At 33.3% G+C, this 19615-nt stretch overlaps 1 protein-coding gene across 1 annotated transcript; it reads left to right on the forward strand.

Moving 5' to 3' along the window:
* The first annotated feature begins 89 nt into the window (after positions 1 to 89).
* Positions 90 to 11217, forward strand: LOC141501195 (glyoxylate/hydroxypyruvate reductase B-like). Its single transcript, XM_074204949.1, has 6 exons — positions 90 to 234; positions 4434 to 4818; positions 5585 to 5756; positions 6463 to 6641; positions 8505 to 8601; positions 10858 to 11217. Exons 2-6 carry the CDS (start codon positions 4437 to 4439, stop codon positions 11012 to 11014), a joined length of 987 nt encoding a protein of 328 aa, XP_074061050.1. The 5' UTR covers positions 90 to 234; positions 4434 to 4436; the 3' UTR covers positions 11015 to 11217.
* The last annotated feature ends 8398 nt before the right edge of the window (positions 11218 to 19615 follow it).

Raw genomic sequence — 19615 nt, forward strand, 5'->3', positions numbered from 1 at the left:
AGGTATGTTTTTTTTCACTTGTTACTGATCTTTTTACCACATGATTGGTTGTAGTTTCAAATCCCTCCCTCTCACAGTCACTATTAGCAAACTCCTCCTTGACAATCAACTTCCTCTGTTTTTGTTTTTAATCACCCATTTTCTTTTACTCTTTGGATTGAAACTTAGCAGATTCATCAAGTAAGAAACATTAACTAGATTTCTGAAGTTCTTGAAGACAATTTCAACAAAAAGGTAATTTTCTTTCTTTTTTTAAAATTCTTAAATTATTTTTCAATTAAGGGGGGGTAGGGAAGACTAATCTCTAAGCAGTCCAAAGTACAAGTTACATTCATAGGTATCACATGTTGTAAATACCTAAGTTATTATTTGGTCGGGCCAAAAGAGTAAATGTAAATTCCTTTTTTCTTCTAATTTCAAAGACTAGTTTGAACAGTATAGCATACTTTCTCACCACTATCCTTATCTTTTGATCATTAAAAAAGTGAAAGTATTTACTTTTGCATATTATTTGTTTATAGTCTATTATTATACAGTTAAGAAAGCACTATTTTGTAGTAGGAAATGGCAAACCAGTCTAGAATACTTGCCAAGATAACCCCAAATGGGTTATGAAGAGTCACACTACTTGAAAAGCCTGAACAAGAACATTATTTACATAGCAGAATATCTTGCAATCAGGAAGCTAAATCAGAAGCCAGATTGAAAAGTATTGAAAGTCTATTGGATTAAAAGTGAATCTGGAATAAACTATTACTTGATCTTTGTAAGGGAGAGACTTGTTTTTTGCTCTAATTTTATTTTTTCCCAATTAAATGTAAAGATAGTTTTTAACATTTGTTTTTTATAATATTTTGAGTTCTACATTTTTCCCTACCCCTTCCTTATGACAGTAAGAAATCTGATGTAAGTTATACATGTACAATCATGTTAAACATATTTACACATTAGCTATGTTGTTAAGAATCAAAAGAAAAGAGGAAAAAGTGAGAAAAAAATTTAAAATTTAAAAAAGGGAAAATAGTTTGCTTTGGAATGCTTTCAGGCTTCATAGTTCTTTCTCTAGAGGTGTATGGCATTTTTAGAGAAAGACTTCTTAAACAAACTTTGGAGATAATCATAAAAGAGAATATAAATAGTTTTAATAAGATTTTATTTTTCTTAGTTGACATGTAAAAAACTTTTCACACTCATTTTTAAATTTCCGAGTTCACGTCTCTCCTTTTCCTCCACTATTCTGTCCCTGAGACAGTAAGCAATTTGATATTTGTTATACATGTACAGTCATATAAAACTTATTTCCCTATTGGTCATATTGTGAAAGAAAGCACAAAGAAAAAAAAGGTAAAAATAATATGCTTTGATCTGCTTTCAGACTCCTCATCAGCATTAACTATAGAGATAGCTTTTTTTCCTCATTAGTCCTTTGGAATGTCTTAGATCATTGTTTTCCTGAGAAGACCTAAGTCATTCACACTTGAGCATTCTGTAATAAAGCCAATTTTTCTTACATTAAAATGAAAAAGCTTTTGCTTGAATCAAATTTATGCAGTTAGAATAAGGAAGAAAATGTTATTAATAAAGTGAAATTTTCATATCCAACATCTTTGGTAAAGCCTAAGTATTCAAGATATGTTAGACCAAGACTTATTCTCCAACAAGTAGTTGACCAAAAGATATTAACAATTTTTAAAAAAGGTATTTAATGATGTTCAAATCTTTTTTTTAAAATTGTTTTTTGAATTTGACATACACCAAATACTTTGGGCATTTCCATATATAGTAAAACAGAGAGAGAAGGTTATACATAGAACTTTGAATTCATATTCTGTATAACTTTTCTTTTTAAAAATTCTTCATTTTATATTTTCAAAGCTGTCCTAATTGCCTCTGATTCCACTGCCCTTCCTTATTTCTGTTTTTTTGTCTTTAAAAAAATGCTTCAATAACCTGCTTAATTCCTTTTCTTTTATTGGTTAATTTATTTGAATTTTTCTTCTTCAAACTTCCCCCAAATGAAAAAGAATTCAACAATCCTTATCACAGATATGAATAATAAAGCAAAACAATTCTGCATTTACTTGCTAAAAATGTTTGTAGTTGTACCTAATTTGGCATCTAGAAGCTATCACCTCTTTTTTTTTCAGGAGGAAGGTAGAATGTTTCATCATCAGAACTGCTTCAGGTTCCTTATCTGTTAAATGGGTATAATAATAGTACCTACCTCCCAACATTGTTGTGTGGACAAAACAATTGCAATGCTCTTAGCAGAATGCACATCATACAGAAAGTCCTATATACCTTTTAGGTACAATTATTATTATCTTTATGATGTCTTAGGAAGATCTAGTAGTGGTATTGTAGGATATGTACAATTTGATTGTCCTATGGGCATAGTTCTAAATCACTCTCCAGAATGGAGAGTTGTAAACTAATCCAAGTTTAATTTCTTCACCTAAAATCTGCCTATTCACAGACGTTATTTCTTTGGGGGATGGGTGTTTGCCGGGCAGTTGGGTTAAGTGACTTGCCTGAGGACACATAGCTAGGTAATTATTAAGTGCTTGAGGCCGCATTTAAACTCAGGTCATCCTGACTCCAGGAATGGTGCTCTATCTATAGAACCACCTACCTAGCTAGCTACCTCCACAGACATTATTTCTTTTTTTTTTTTTTTGGTTTTTGCAAGGCAAATGGGGTTAAGTGGCTTGCCCAAGGCCACATAGCTAGGCAATTATTAAGTGTCTGAGACCAGATTTGAACCCAGGTACTCCTGACTCCCGGGCTGGTGCTCTATCCACTGAGCCACCTAGCCGCCCCTACATTATTTCTTAAAGTACAGTAATATTTTATTATTTTTGTGCACCACAATTTTTAGCCATTCCTCCATTAATGGGCATCTATTTTGTTTTATTTCTTTTCTATCACAGAAAGAATTCTTGTGAATATTTTGATGTATTTGGGCACCTTCTTATCAATAACTTCCTTGAGGTTATTTTAGTTTATTTTTCTTTTATTACTTAAGATCTGGAATATTTTTTCATATAGATGTGAATACTTTGTAATTCATCCTTTGAAAATTCTATGTTTAAAACATTTGATCACTTATCTTTTGGGAAATCACTGAAGTTTCCTTGCCAGTATTTCACTTAACTTTTCATCTTGATGTTCATTAGTCTATGGTTTTCTGTCTGCTTTGTCTCTACATTGTTTACTTGTCAATCATATTTGTACCATAGAGTCTAGAAGGTATACTTTTTCCCAAGCTTCTATACCTGTAAATCATTTGTGTGATGTGGAATTAATTGTTCCATGAATGTTTGATGGAATTCTCTTGGAAATCTATTTGGTTTCTGCCTCTAGATTCGACTTTGTAATTTAATGGCATATTTTTTTTTCTGACACTGAGTTGGGTAAATACTTCAGTTCTGTATCATGTTCTGTTAATCTACATATTTTTTTATTTGTCCATTTTCTATTATTATTTTTTCATCATAGAATCGGATAAAACAGTATTTGATAGTTTATTTCATCTTCATTTGTTATGAATTCCCTTTATTCACCTTTGATTCAAACAATTTGGTATTCTTTTTTTAAAAAAGAATCACACTGATAATTATTTTTTTTTAAGCAGTTCTTTATGTTATTTGTCAATATGATTGGAGCTTTTTTTGCCTTCAGTTTTTTTAGTTCTTGCTTGGCTTTCAGAATTCAGAATTTTGACTTTCAAGATTCAGTTTTGAATATTAAATGCTCAGTCCATAATTTGTTTTATATAAAACATGACAGATGTAATTGTATTAGTACCATGAAAGCATGTGTAGGTCATGGGAGACATAACTAGCCAAGGGAAAAAAATAAATGTGAGATTTTCATCAAGGATTTTCAAGTAAATATTTGCTTCTTTTATATATGTTAATTATATTCTGATTATTACATGTCTTATTTATTATTATATGAAGAGATTTTCAACTTGTAATTATATACTTTATTTGCTTCCCTGAATCTTATAAAAATTCCATAAAAATATAATTTCTTCATCAAGCACTAGTGAGAAAAAGACTGAACTCATTCATTCACTATACTTTAAAAAAACTTGCTATTTAAGATATAAAATGTGTTTGTTTTTGTTAAGCATCAAGAAGAAAGAATTTTATTTAGTAAAATTAAAAGATAATGAAAATATTCCTCATTAAATGATATGTTTAATTTTAGAATAGAGATGGACCAAGATGCAAGAATGTAAAGGAGACATGCCAGGGTAACATGAACTCCTAGGACCTGTGAGCTATTTCAGAAATTTCACTAAAATCTCCAAACAATTCTGTTCCATTCTTGTTTTAATTCAGGAATTCAATGATTAATTAAAGAACATACCATATTCTAAAGATTTTTTTTCTTTTATTTCAGATAACTTTTATTTTTCTCCACAGATCATGCAAGATCAAAAACTACCTTGTGTTTTGATAAGTGGTTTTGAAGGACCATATAGTGTGAATGAAGATCATGTAGGAGATCTTAAGAAACATTTTAATCTAATTACCATGCAAGAATTTCTTGAAAACAAAGCAAATTTCTGTTCAAAGATACAAGCAATATATATATGGGGAGGGAAACCACATATTGATCAGGAACTCCTGCAGAGCTTGCCTCGCTTGAAGATTATTGTAAATTCAGGAGCAGGTCTTGATCATCTGGACCTGAAGATGATTGCCAGCTTTGGTGTGAAACTGGCCAACACTCCACATGCTGTTACTAACAGCACTGCAGATATGGGAATGGCTTTACTTCTGGCATCAGCTCGGAGGATCTTAGAAGGTAAAATGATTTTTTAGGCCCCTTAATTTCATGGTAATTGATAGCTAGAGAATCTTTATTTTAAAAATAAGGAAAAAAGATTCAAACTGATATTTTAAAAATGTAAGTTCTTTTTTAAGTTTTCCTTATTCTCAAATTATTTCTTATAAAGCTTATGCATTTTCTCAGAATAATATTTTAAATGAATAAATGAAAATACATAAATTGTGAAAGGAAATCATTTCAACTGAAATATAGTTATTAAAAAAAACTTTAAAACACAGTCCCAAACCCATAGTTAAGAAGCCAAGCCTTTGGTGGCAGAATGTTGCTTGTTTAGAATAACTGTTACAGTCTAACCTTTTTTGCTAGTATATTCTGGTTTATATTATGAAGAAAACTAATACTTGTTCCCAATATGTTATGTTTTGTTTTTGTTCAAACTTTTAGTTGAAATGGATAATTCACGTATTCAGAGCATGAGTTTTCAGAACAACTCATTTTATCAGAGATTTTTATATAGCAAGATGCAAATCAAACTTATTTCTTCATTTCTTTCTTTCTTTTTTTTTTTTGCAAGGCACTGGGGTTAAGTGATTTGCCCAAGGCCATACAGCTATGTAATTATTAAGTGTCTGAGGTCAGATTTGAACTCAGGTACTCCTGACTCCAGGGCCGGTGCTCTAGCCACTGTACCACCTAGACACCCCTCTCTCATTTCTTTGCCTTAAAACACAATAAAATTGTTTGTGGAGATAGTACCATGGCTTACTTTTGCTTCTTTTAGGGAATGAGATAACTACTTCGTCAGACACTAAGCACTTTGATGTTAACTGGATGGGACAAGAAGTGACTGGATCTACTCTGGGAATCATAGGTATGGGCAACATTGGCTATAAGGTTGCTCAGCGAGCCAAAGCATTTGAGATGAAGATTCTGTATCATAATAGGAACCGCAGGTAAAACTTCCAGAAAATAAATTTCCTATCTTAACTGAAGCTTGAAATTCATGATTCCATTTACTGCTACATCACAATGTAATGATAAAATCCTTCCTGTTTCTCCCTCCATATATTTTCAGTCAGATATTCTCTGTCATTCTTCTCTTCCTTCCTTCCCCATTCCAGTTCCTGGATATTCTCTATATTTTCTTAATATACAGTGTTACTTCCAACCCTCTTTACCTATCCTCATCCCCCAGTATGTAGTTGTAAAAGAGAGTAGCAAATTATTTCTTATAAAAGTAGTTTTGACTTTCTGGACTACCCTTCCCCATGCCACCCCCCTCATATGAACCATAATTTGAGAACTGCTGTATATGACATATATCTTGGTGAATTTACATAGGCCATTTGCTCCTTCTATCTTTTTTTATTTTAAAGTCCTTTTGATTTATTGGACAACAATTGGATCACAGTTTTCTGACTCTAAATCCAATTCTTTCTGCACTGTACCACACAGCCTCCATGCTTCCCTTATCCAATCTGAATGTAATTATCTGCCCTTGATCTAAATAATATGTCTGAATTATTTCACCTTGTTTAAGATTTCTTTTCAGTGACTTTTTCTTGGATTTTGTTCTTAGTCTCTTGAAATTTCTTCGAGTATTTTCAGCTGTTCCTGATTAGGAAACTCCTTTTATTTTTTCTTGATTTACTTTGGCAGGAAGGTAGAAGATGAACAAGCAGTTGGGGCCCATTACTGTTCGAAGTTGGATGAGCTGCTGAAGCAATCAGACTTTGTAATTCTGGTCCTTAATCTGACACCCCAAACTCATAAATTCATTGGAAAGAGGGAACTAGGTCTAATGAAACCCACTGCTATTCTTATTAACATTGGCAGAGGTAATGAATACTTGAAGACATGATTACCAATTGATATTTTTTCTTTCATTGAAAAGATGTAGTAATAAATCTCAAATATTTAGCATTCTCTATCAACTTCCTTTCTTTGCATCATTCTTCATTTAAAGAAAGATCCTGATTGGACAGTAAGAGAGTTGAAATTTAACATCTAATTGTAAGAGTTCTTGACTTTTTGTCTTTGAAACCAAGTTATGAATAAGTCAAGTAATAGATTTTTAAAAATTCATATTTTTTAAACATTTTATGGGAAAAAACAGTACTGTATTGGATATCTTTTAAGTTCACTTGTATGCTTCTCAGTCTTTATTTAGCAAAAATTTCTCCTTTTCTTAACATTTTTATAGTGTCTAATTTAAATAGCTATAGATAATGATTATTCCTGTACCCACTCAAAATTAAGTCATGAGTTGAACATGAGAAGCATAACAGAAAAATAAAGTTCTGTTGACACTGAAATTATATGACTGATATCAATGATGATTGCTTGTATCATTACTATTTACTGATTATCAAACAGGAGATAGAGGAGTTTGGATGAAAGAATTCTAGGACTGGCTGTATTATTAACTATGGCCTTGAGTAATCCTCGTCTTAATTATTTTATGCATATATGATAAAGACAATATCTCAAATTTGTAACAGACAAGGCTTAAGTAATAAAGGGAAAAGTATTTTAGAAAAATAAGATTATAAAGATTATCAATAAATAAGAATATAAATAAATAATGTGGGAATATAAGAATCTATAGTCTATGCAATTAAATATTTAGATAATATACAAATATTTACAGAATATTGATGGACATTCAGAAAGAGCATCATAAATCTTTCTATAAGGAGTCAGCATGACCCGGGTTTAAGACTGTCTCAGACACTTCTTGGTTGTGTGATCCTAGGCAAGTCACTGAACCTCTTTGAACATCAATTTCCATATCTGTGAAATGAAGTGGCTGGACTGTATGACCTTTGAGATTCAGTTGTCATAGTTGGTAACTGACTTTTTTTAATAGATTTTGAGATTTCTGAAGTGATTTGTGCACCTTATCTCATTTCACCCTCTCAACCACTGTATAAGAGAGTATTAGGGATATTAATTTGTAGATTAGGAAACCAAAAGTTCAGTGACTTGTTCAGGGACCCATGGCTAATATATGGGAGAAACTGAATTAAAAGCCACGTCCCTCTTATTGGGGGAACTAGGTGACTAAGTGGCAAGAAGTCTCCCTCATTTGTAAAAGGAGCTAGAAAAGTGGCAAGCCACTCTAGTCACTTTCTGACCCCAAATGGAATCAGAAAGAGTCAGACATGACTGAAAAATGACTGAATAACAGCAACTTTCATTTCTAAGGCTAACCTTGCTTCCATAAAAGCATTTTCCCCTCTCAACTAAGCTTTAAATGTTAAGTTGCTCTTGATTTATAAAAATGTCTGAACAACAATAACTCTTGTTTCTAAGGCTGACCTTCCTTTCATAAGAATATTTTCCTTTTCAATCAAGCTTTAATGTGAAGTTGCTCTTGATTTATAAAAAATAACCTTTTCCACTGGAAAAACAAAGTCTCGTGGCCATACTTATTGTTTCCTAGGTTCATTTTTTATTTTTGTATCAATATCATTTGTCTTTATGTAATTTGATAATTTATGTGCTCCTGTGATTTGATCAGATAGAACAGGAGTAATGCATAGTTTTAAAGTTATTGAAACAGGTTGAAATGCAAATATTCCTTCTTTCTTACATATGTATAATATATAGTTGACATACATATATATTATACATAGTCTAATTCTAATAGTGACAAAGATTAATTATGATGTAACAAAGATAATGATATTTTAATTCAGGTCAGTTGGTTGATCAAGATGCCCTAGTTGAAGCTCTTCAAACTGGAATTATTAAAGCTGCAGGACTAGATGTGACTTATCCTGAACCCCTGCCAAGGTAAAAAAAAAGTAATTTCTATTTTTTTTTTAAGATAGAAAAAGAAGCAAAGTTTTCAGCCCATAATTGAGGACCAAAGTTTTCTTTGGTTGCTATTTCAGTCATAGATGTGCAGGGTTTTGGAGGCCTTCTAATTCTTGTTTTCCACCTGTCTCCCTGACTTCTCCTTCAATCCCCCAGGTCAAGTACCTTCTGCCTCCCTCCCAAACACACTTTTCATCCTTCTTTTCTTTATCATCTTCCCCAGGAGATCATTAGTTCTTTAAGACATGGGCTTTCTTTTTCCCTCTTTATATCCTTAGCACTTAGTAGAGAGCTATACAGTAAGCAATTAATTTTGACTTTGGACTATTCAATTTCTCGCCCAATATAAACATCATTGAGAGTTATTTGCCCAGCTTATAATTTAATATCTGCATTGATAGACTGGTACTTCTTTGAATTAGTCCATTCCATTATTGAATAGTTCTAATATTTAAACAGATTTTGGTTTAATATAAGGAAAAAAACTTCTTCCCAGTGGCCCTAGTTATACCATTTTTAAGCAAACAAATCTGTTGTTTCATCTATATTTGCTTCAAATTTCTGAACTTAGATTTTGTGTCTCCATTTGATCTTCTCGTCTCCAAGCTATTTAGTTTCCTCATCTGTATCATGAGGATATTTGACCTGATCATTGTTTCTAAAACTTATTGGTCTCAGTGCCCCCTTTAAAATACTGAAAATTGTTGAGGATTATATCCATTGCTATTTTACTATGGTTGACATTAAAACTGATTAAAATTTTTAAATGAAGAGTGACATTGTTTTACATATTTTTTGCAAATCTTTTCAATGTGTAACTTAATAGAAGACAGGTCTGTTTCTGTATTCAATAGATTTTTTTTTGGTTGCTTCTCATAGATATGGAGTTAGAAAATGGAAGAGTATTTCAATAGGTAAATAATATCTTCATATTCAAATAGTTGTGACCTGGTGGATAGTTCAAACAGATCTGATGAACTCTAAGAGTTCTCAGACCATACTTTAAGACCTTCTGGATAAGAAAATCTTTGAGTTTCTGTCTGTTTACAAGACTGGTTGACTCTTCCATGAATCAGATGGAATTTTCTTGAATCCTTTTTTAATCTTCTGCATTTTTATTTTTTTCATTAGTATTAAAAATATAACTATAGTTTGATAAAAATTCTAAAAGAAATCAGTAAAACTACAGCAACTTTTTTCAGTGCAATGTATTTCAGATCTCATTCTTTATTAAAGGTAACAAAATTATGCTAACACCTCATATTTGTAGCACAACTCTTTAAATTTTACATCTATAATTAAAATTAAACATATTTGTCACTTTCACTTATTGCTTACTGATCATAATGTTGCCAACATTAGCAACATTGCACAAATGTATTGCCTCATCTCTAAATACATTGAATGTGTCAAGTCAGATTTTTGTGTCTCTATTTTTTTTTTCTCCAGGTCAGCTACTTGTTTTTAATTCTACCTCTGGTGATAGTTTTCAGATTTTTTTGCCATGCATGTCTCTATCCCCTGATGGCATGTTTTGATTTGTTGAAATCCTTAAAATTTCACATTAAGAATTGAGCATATGAAATGTGACCTATGCGTTGTATGATGGAACTATTATTTCCTAGCATCCTGTCAGTATATTTTTATGATTGCAGTCAATAATTATATTAGCCTCTTAAAAAATTATAAAAAGCCATATCACTTGTTAGCTATTAAAGCTTAGAGGCAATTAGACCAGAGAGTGAAAGCTCAGATTTCTTTCTTATAAACACTTGACAAGCACATAAACTTCATTTTGTCCTATGTAGTTGATCTATTGAACCTAAATGCAAATCTTTGTATTTAATTCTTTAAAATAATACCAAATTTTCACTCACTGTTCTATTTTTTGTAAGTAATTTTGAGAACAATGTGGTATATCAGAGTTCTGATTTGGGAGCCAGCTGGGAGCCAGGAGTCCTGGGTTTTACCACTGGCTCTAATTTATTCTGTCCTTAATTTGGGTCTCTAGTTCCCTCACATGTTTAAAATGAGAGTATTGGACTTACCAGTCTTTTAGATCCTATCTGGTTCTGAGTTCCATTATTATTCCATGAATCAAACAGAATTTTCTTTTATTCTTTTTTAATGTACAAATTTTTATCTTACAAATATAAAAAATGAAATTATGGTATAATAATTTTTTAAAAACCAATGAAACCTGAATATTTTTTCATTGCATTTGTATTTCAGATCTCATCCTCTGCTAAAGTTAAAGAATGTTATTTTAACACCTCATATTGGAAGTGCAACGTATCAAAGTAGACGTCTTATGATGGAAAACATGGTTGAAAGCCTTCTGGCTGCTCTCAGTGGTCTTCCTATTCCTAATGAAGTACATATTTCATAATGATGAATGATGAAAGGCTTGACAGACTAAATGATAAAGGCTTATTTTTACTTTGCATACTTTATATTTCCTAGTACTTTTCTTTATGAATTTAAAACCTCTTAGTTCATTTAATCATGTTTGAAGAGCTAACAGAATATGTGTTCCCAAGAATCCTTCAATGTTTAACACTGCACTGAATATAAGTAAAGTATCTTTGGGTAGTCTTGTCTGTCTCTCTGTCTGTCTCTGTCTGTCTGTCTGTCTCTTTCTCTGAAGTTTACAATATTCAAAACTTATCTAATAAATAATTTTCAATTTATGAGCAAACATGGTAGATAAGGCAAGAAAGAAATACACTCATCAGGATAAGGGAAGAATCAATGAAACCAAAAAGTGGAAGGAAATGCAAAAACATTTGTAAAGCATTGGCTAGCTCAGGCCCACCTCTAAATATTTTGGGTTTTTTTGGTAAGGCAATAGGGTTAAGTGACTTGCCCAAGGTCACACAGCTAGGTAATTATTAAGTGTCTGAGGCCGGATTTGAACTCAGGTACTCCTGACTTCAGGGCCAGTTCCCTATCTGCTGTGCCACCTAGCTGCCCCTCCCCCCAAATGTAACTACAGAGTAGACTGGTTTATTTTTCCATTCCTATTTCTGCCTTATCTTCTCTTTTATTCACTGATGCTCATGGCTCTTATTTTTCCCTTTGGCTATTCTGTCCCCTCCCAGCAATTGTATGATGAGAATAATTATATTAACTTAGCATAAGTTTTAAGTCTCTTGTGACTGAGATGTTTTGAATTAGTGTTTTAACTATTAGAAATGCTTTTCTATATACTGTAGGTTGTTTTCCAATAATAGGAAGAGTACTTATGTGATATAGTTTGATCAACAACTTGTCTGTTTCCAAAAATCTAATCAACAATTTGTAAATTTCTAAATATGAAAAACCACTAATAAAAATTACTTTAACCTATCAATAACATTTAATTTTCTAACAACAAAATTATGTGGTAAACACATTAATAAATCTATCAAAACTTCAATGTAATCAGCCAACACCTCCCTCTATACTACTTAATTTTATGATCTCAGCTCCCCTGTGCTTAATTACCATTTCTATGCTGACAGTCTCAGCTCTAGTAATTATGCCCCAATCTCTCTGCTGACCTCTTATTTTGCATCTCCAGCATGCCCATTTTGAATAGGATGTCCAGTATACATATTAAACTCAACATTTCCAAAACAGACCTCATCTTTCCCATTAATTCTTCTCCCTTACTCCCTGCCAACTTCCTTTTCACATAGAGGGCACCACCATCTTCCCTGTTTCTCAGGTTGTCATCCTCATCCATCTTATTCAAACTATTGCTAAGAGAAGGCAATCTCACCTTTGCAAAATCTCTCCAATAGCTAATGCTGCTGCCCCTCCAGTGTAGACACTCATCACCTTATGCCCAGTACAAGAGCATAAAGGTGGATTTTCCCACTTCAAATACCTCTCCATTCCAAACCATTCTCCATTCAACGACTAAAGTGATTTTCCTAGTGTGGGTCTGATAATGTGCCCCACTCCCACCTCCATCAATAAACACCAGTAGTTTCCTATTGTCTCTAGTAACAAATATGAAAATGCCTTTCAAAATTCCTTCATAATCTCACACCTTTCTAGTCTTTTCACTTCTTAATCCCTGATATACACTTTTTTTTATTTCAGTATATAACACACTCCAATTCTGGATTCTGGTCATTCTCTCTGGCTGTCTCCCATGACTGAAATGCCTCTACTCCAACTATTGACCTCCCTGACTTCCATTAAATGCCAACAAAAACCCCAACTTCAATGTGAAATCTTCAATACCCTTGAAAGCTAGTGCCTATCCTCTGGGAATTATTTTCCATTTAACCTGTATTTAGATCATTTTATATATATTTGCATGTTGCTACTCCATTAAATTGTGAGTTTCTTGAGGTCAGAGACTGTCTTTTTTGTATCTAATTAAATCTCTGATATTTAATAGTGCTTACTAATTGTTTATTAGTTAATTGATTGGGATACTCCCATTGTGAGAACTCCCTCCAGCATACAGATGAGCAATTTGACTGCCAGTATAGATTTTTATGTGATATATTGAGAAATTTGCCAATCTCAGCTTCCTGCCATCCCTAAGTTTTCTCTTCCAAGCAGAAAATGTGTGAAAGATTGTAAAGTCAATGACTTCCTGGATCCCTTCCTTTATGAGAACAACACAAAAAAGAAGATTGGATCCCAGAGCAGTTATGGGAATAAAGAAATAATGTGAGCTTTTTGTATTGGGAATAAATCTTGTGACTCCACCCCTCCCCAAAAGGGAAACTTTCCAATGCAGGATTTGGGCATCTCCCAAGCCACCACCTCTTCCCATGGACCCTAAGGGGGGATTTAAGGAGATTTCCTGTGAGACTCACTCTCTTTCTAGAGACTTCTCTTTCTGGATTTCAGTTTATCCTGGCAGATGGCCTGCTGAAATTAATTAGCAATCCGCTTGGCTTTTCTTTAATCTCTTCTTAACTTCTCTATCACTTTCTTTTGTGTTGTAACTTCCTTTTTTTTTTTTTTTTTGCAAGGCAAATGGCGTTAAGTGGCTTGCCCAAGGCCACACAGCTAGGTAATTATTAAGTGTCTGGAGATCAAGTTTGAACTCAGGTACTCCCAACTGCAGGGCCAGACTATCCACTGCACCATCTATTGGCCCAGTAACTTCCTTTTTTAAATAAATCTCTACTTTTCTTTTCACACTTGCATTCCTGGGTTGGGGAGTGATTCATCACAGGAGAAAACTGGAATTCACTGCAACTCATTCAGTGATTGGGGCTAGGTAAGAGAAAGGAGACAAAGAGGCCAAGAATGGCTACTTTTGCTTAAACTGGGAGGGCAAGACCCTCAGGGCTTCTTAGATATTAAAGTAGGGAAGTAACCTCTTTTTCAAAATAAAAAAAAAATCAATCCAGGAGGGGAGGCCCTCAGGATTTCCAGCCAACACAGCAACACTGGCTATTTATGACCACTTTGAACTAAAAAATGAGCAAGTGGGTTTAGCCTGGGTTTTTCAATGTTCATGAGCTACAGAGACTGGAAAGCAAGAGACAAGTGACAAAATATTTTCCCTTGGTGGGAGGGTGAGGAGGAGAAGAAGGGAGGAGGCTTAGTACCTCAAACAAGTTCTAGGAAGTTTGACAACTCTGGAACAAGTACATAATGCTGAAACATTTTTTTCTCAACAAAATGTAGAGTAACAATGTTGCCGATGTTTTAAAGATTTAGAGATTGAAGACAGATTTAAGGCCACTGAAAAGGCGAAGGAATTCACAGCTTTCTGGGATGTTAAAACTGCTCAGGATTTTATTGTAGAATATAACAAAGCAAACAGGTTAAAAAACTTAAGGGTCAGAAGCACTTAAGACAGACTGAATAATTAAAGACTATGCCTTGCTATTTCATATTAAAAACTCTTCCTTTAGAAAAGCAGTAGAAGGCTTCCCTCATTAGGCAAAACTCCCTCCTGGTCTATCTTGATCCTCTAAGAGTCTTGGGTAAACTGCAGCAGACCCCAGAGAACTGAGAGGTTTAGTAATGTATCTAGTGCCTCATAGTCTATGTGCCTGTATCAGAGACAGGCCTTGAGTGCCAGACTTCTTCACTGCAAGGCCAATGCTCTAAGCTCTACATTGGCATTGGTTCTTGTATAACAGTGATTTGTGAATTTTGAGGGTATGTTTTGGATTTCTCTTAGAAATAGCTATTGGATTGATATCACTTCATTAATTTCATATTTTTTCATCAATTTATATAGATAAGTTGGGTTGGAGCAAGTATAATTTCAGGCACTGTTTTTTTCTTTTTCATAGAATCAAAGAATATTTTTCTTTAAGGCTTTAAAAAATTATGTGATTCTAAATGGATTTATTTCTCTGGTTCAGTGTTCAGTGTTTTCTCTTTTTTTTTTCCAGTTTATTTTCCTCTCTGCATTAGAATTTTTAAAATTAAAAAAAGTTAATAGAATCTTTTAGAATTCTGAAACTCCTGAAGATGTTTTCTTTTTATATTGCCTTTTTGCAATAATATTTTTTTTTTTAGGTTTTTGCAAGGCAAACAGGGTTAAGTGGCTTGCCCAAGGCCACACAACTAGGTAATTATTAAGTGTCTGAGACCGAATTTGAACCCAGGTACTCCTGACTCCAGGGCCGGTGCTTTATCCACTATGGCACCTAGTTGCCCCTGCAATAATCTTTTGCAGGTAATCTTTAATCAGTCCAAAGTATAGGACTTAAACATAGCAATCACTTGTAAATACCTAAATTATCACTTGTTAAGCAGAATGAATAAGTATAATTTTTTTAATATTGAAGTATAAGTTTTAACAACACAACATAATGTCTCATTTATGCCTTTATCCTTGGACCTTTAAAAGATGACTATATTTGCTTTTGTATATTGTTTGGAGCTCATTATTTAGGAGTAAAGATAGCACTGTTTAACTAGGAGAGAGAGATTTTCAAACCAGTGGCTGAGCCAGAAGTCATGAAAAGGAATGAAAAAAAATAAAATTAAAGGGTCAGAAAGAAGGATGTACTGGGTGGATAGAGGAAGAGGTAGAATAAGGTAACTTAAGTGATATAAAAGAGGTAAGAGCTTTTACAATTTGGGACAATATAGGAAGTGGTAGACTACACTTGAACCTTACTCTCATTAGAACTGGCTCAGAGGGAATAAAATAGACACTCAGTTGAATATATACAATTATTTTACCCTATAGGAAGTAGGGAGAAAAGGTAGGGGAGGGGCTGATAGAAAGGAGGCAAATGGGGGAGTGGTAGTCAGATGCAAAACACTTAAGGAGGGGAGGGGCTAGAGAGAGAGAAGAGGGTAAAGAAGGGGAAAATAGTAATTGTAATTGTGAAAACAATTTACTTCAAATTTCTCTGATAAAGACCTCATTTCTCAAATATATAGAAAATTTGTGTTGTTCCCTGATTGATAGTCAAAGGATATGAACATACTCTAAATCACAATTATTTAGGGAAATGAAAAGTAAAACAATTCTTATCAAATTGGATCATATGACAGAAAAAGAAAATGACAAATCTTGGAGGTGATCTGGGAAAATTGGTACACTAAAGTACTGTTAGTGGAATATGAACTGATTCAACTAGTCTGGAGAGTAATTTGGAACTTTTGACCAAAGGACTATAAAACTGTGCATGACCTTTGATTGAGTAATACCAATATCCCAAAGAGAGCAAAGAAAAGGGGAATAACTTTTTGTATAAAAATATTTCTATTGGCTCTTTTTGTGGCAGCAAAAATTGGAAATTGAGGAGGTTGCCCATTCTAGAAATAGTGCAGGATAGAAGGTCCTGGTGTCATGAAGAGTTGGACACAACTGACTAACAACAAAATCAACTTAATCTTTTGCAGGTTTAAAAACTGAATCAGTTGAAATTTGCCTTCTAACTCTAGGTGTTCTTGTGTTCTTGACCTTTGGTGAATATCTTTTTGCCCTAAGTTTACGTCAGGAATAACAAAAAATGTTTTTAATTCATATATTTTTCATGTCTTCTGTGAGAAAGAACAGTAAAATAATGAGCGCTTCTAAGTAATTCCTTGTATACTTTCTGAGTATTAGTTATTATTTTCTCATCAAAGTCTTTCAGCTTTTTTCTTAATATTTTTTGAATGCCTAATTTAAATATCTATGCATAGTAGTTATTAAGTCATTGAGCTGAACATAGAACTTTAAAAACTGAGAACTATAGTAGATTATAGCACAAATAAATGAAGTTCCATTGATATTGAAATACATAACTGACATGAAAGGTGATTGCATGTGTCTGTAATAATTTAATAATGGTCAAAGAGCAGACAGTGGAGTTTGGATGCCAGAATTCTAAGAATGGCTCTGTTATTAATTAACTATGACCTAATATATATAATCCTTGTATCTTAATTCCTTTATGTGTATAAAGTAAAGATGACAATATCTGGGATTTGTAACTTAAAGATTTTAGGTACAGAGCTAAAAGAGCTTTGGAAAAATAAGAATTCACATTTTTTATGTTGCATTGCCATTCTATAAGATATATTACTATTTCTCCTTAATGCTGGAGTGACCATCCTGGGCATCCTAATTCCCCAAGTCAGATGCATTAAAGGATGAAGGTTGGTTCTTTGATAGTAGTAGCATTCAACACTGGACAGGTAGATAACTCTATTCTAGAAATTAATATACAACTAATAAAAGAATAGTGAATCTTTCTTCAAAAAGATAGAATCCTTAAGGGAGCCACATGCAGTTGGTTTACCCTAGCTTTGGAGTTAGTTATTCAGTACTGATTGACATTCATAAAGAACATCATAAATTTTTCTGCAATTCTATGAAGGTTCTAAGGAAAAGAGTTTCTCAGTTTAACCACTGCTTGGTGGGACATGGATATATAATTTTAACCCAAAATGAAATCAGAGGCATCATGACCTAATGGATTTGGAGTCAGCAAGATCTGGATTTAAATCCTATCTCATATACTTCCTGGTTGTGTGACCCCCTGGGCAAGTCACTCTACCTCTTTGGTTATCAGTTTCCATATCTGTAAAATGAAGAAATTGGATGTTCTGACCTTTGAGATCCATCTTTTCCAATTCTAATTTTATTTCATTTTATTCTCCCAATGATGTAAAGTGGGTTTATTTATGATTATTTACTTGATTTTTATAGATGAAAAAACTGAAGATCCAGAAATTAAATGACCTACCTACTGGCACAAAGCTAGCAAATTCAAGAAACTAAATTAGAACCCAAGTCTCTTAAGAATTTCTCAGGCTGTTCTTCCTTTCACTAGAATATTTTTCCTCTCATCACAGTTTTAGATGTTAAGTTCATTTTAAAATATAAAAATGTATTCTTTTGAATTGAAAAAAAGTCATGTGGCCATAACATTAATGTTTTGTAGGCTCTATTTTTGGTTTTGTCTTGTCATCATTTGATTTCATGTGATTTGATATTCATGTTTTGGTCATTTAATCAATGAGTTCAAGGGTATTGGCAGTTTTAAATTATTATTGAAACTGATTGAAATGTGAACATCATTTTTCCTTTTTTTAAACAATTTTATTTTTTCTAATTACATGCATTCTACATTCATCCTTTGCAAGCTTTTGAGTTCCACATTTTTCTACCACCCTCCCTCCTTCACCCCCACCATGGTAGTGACCAACCTTATATAGGTTGTATATACACAATTGTGTTTAACACATTTTCATATTAGTCGTGCTGTGAAAGCAGAATTAAAACTAAAGGGAAAATAATGAGAAAGAAAGAAAAATCCTAAAAGAAATTTTTTAAAGTGGACATAGCATGCTTTGCTTTTCATTTGGACTCCACAGTTTTTCCCCCCTTCTGGATACAGATGGCCTATTTCATAACAGGTCTCTCAAGATTGTCCTTGATTGCTGAACTGCTGAGAGAAGTTGAATTCATCATAGTTGATTGTCTCACAATGTTTCTGTTAATGTGTATAATGTTCTCCTGATTCTATTTACTTTTCTCAGAATCATGAACATTATTTTTCTATTGTGTGTAGTCTAATTATGATAGTGACAAAAATACTGTCAGATTAATTGTGGTCAAATAGCTGATCAGATGGTCTTAGCTGAAGCTCTTCAATCTGGGATTATTAAAGTTGCAGGGTTGGATGTGTTTTACGCTGAACCCCTGCCCCAGTAAAGAACTGATCCTGCACATTTTTATTTAGATAAAAATAGAGCAGAGTTCCCAGTCTTTGTTCGAGAAAAGAGGTTTTCTTTGACCAATAACTTGCTCATAGAGACAAAGAGTTTTAAACATCTTCTTATCTATTCTTCCACTCAATGTAGAATTCTTCCTTAAAATCAATGAGAATTGGCCAATATGGCCAGAAAGGACAATGATCAATGTTGGAAGGGATGTGGAAAATCTGGGACACTAATACATTGTTGGTGGGGCTGTGAACTCATTCAGCCTTTCTGGAGAGAAATTTGGAACTATGCTCAAAGGGCAACAAAAATGTGCATACCCTTTGATCCAGCAATACCACCATTGGGTCTATACCCTGAAGAGATGATGAAAAAGGGTAAAAATATCACTTGTACAACAATATTCATAGCAGCCCTGTTTGTGGTGGCAAAAAATTGGAAATTAAGTGAATATCCTTCAATTGGGGAATGGCTTAACAAACTGTGGTACATGTATGTGATGGAATACTATTGTTCTATTAGAAACCAGGAGGTATGGGAATTCAGGGAAGCCTGGAAGGATTTGCATGAACTGATGTTGAGTGAGATGAGCAGAACCAGAAAAACAGTGTACACCCCAACAGCAACATGAGGGTGATGGTCAACCTTAATGGATTTGCTCATTCCATTAGTGCAACAATCAGGAGCAATTTTGGGCTGTCTGCAAAGGAGAGTGCCATCTGTATCCAGGTAAGCAGCTGTGGAGTTTGAACAGAGACCAAAGACTATTACCTTTAATTAAAGAAAAAAAAACCGGAATTACACTATCTTATTATGTAATTTTGCTCTTATATTTTATGTTTCTTCCCTA

Source organism: Macrotis lagotis, chromosome X (genome assembly GCF_037893015.1).
Source record: "Macrotis lagotis isolate mMagLag1 chromosome X, bilby.v1.9.chrom.fasta, whole genome shotgun sequence".
Taxonomy (NCBI): Eukaryota; Metazoa; Chordata; class Mammalia; order Peramelemorphia; family Peramelidae; genus Macrotis; species Macrotis lagotis.

Bases quoted from the DNA above. Each gene is read 5' to 3' on its own strand.
- LOC141501195 (XM_074204949.1), top strand. From the start codon at position 4,437: ATGCAAGATCAAAAACTACCTTGTGTTTTGATAAGTGGTTTTGAAGGA. The intron at 6,642-8,504 runs GTAATGAATACT...ATTTTAATTCAG, and splicing joins TCTTATTAACATTGGCAGAG to GTCAGTTGGTTGATCAAGAT. The intron at 8,602-10,857 runs GTAAAAAAAAAG...TTTGTATTTCAG, and splicing joins TATCCTGAACCCCTGCCAAG to ATCTCATCCTCTGCTAAAGT.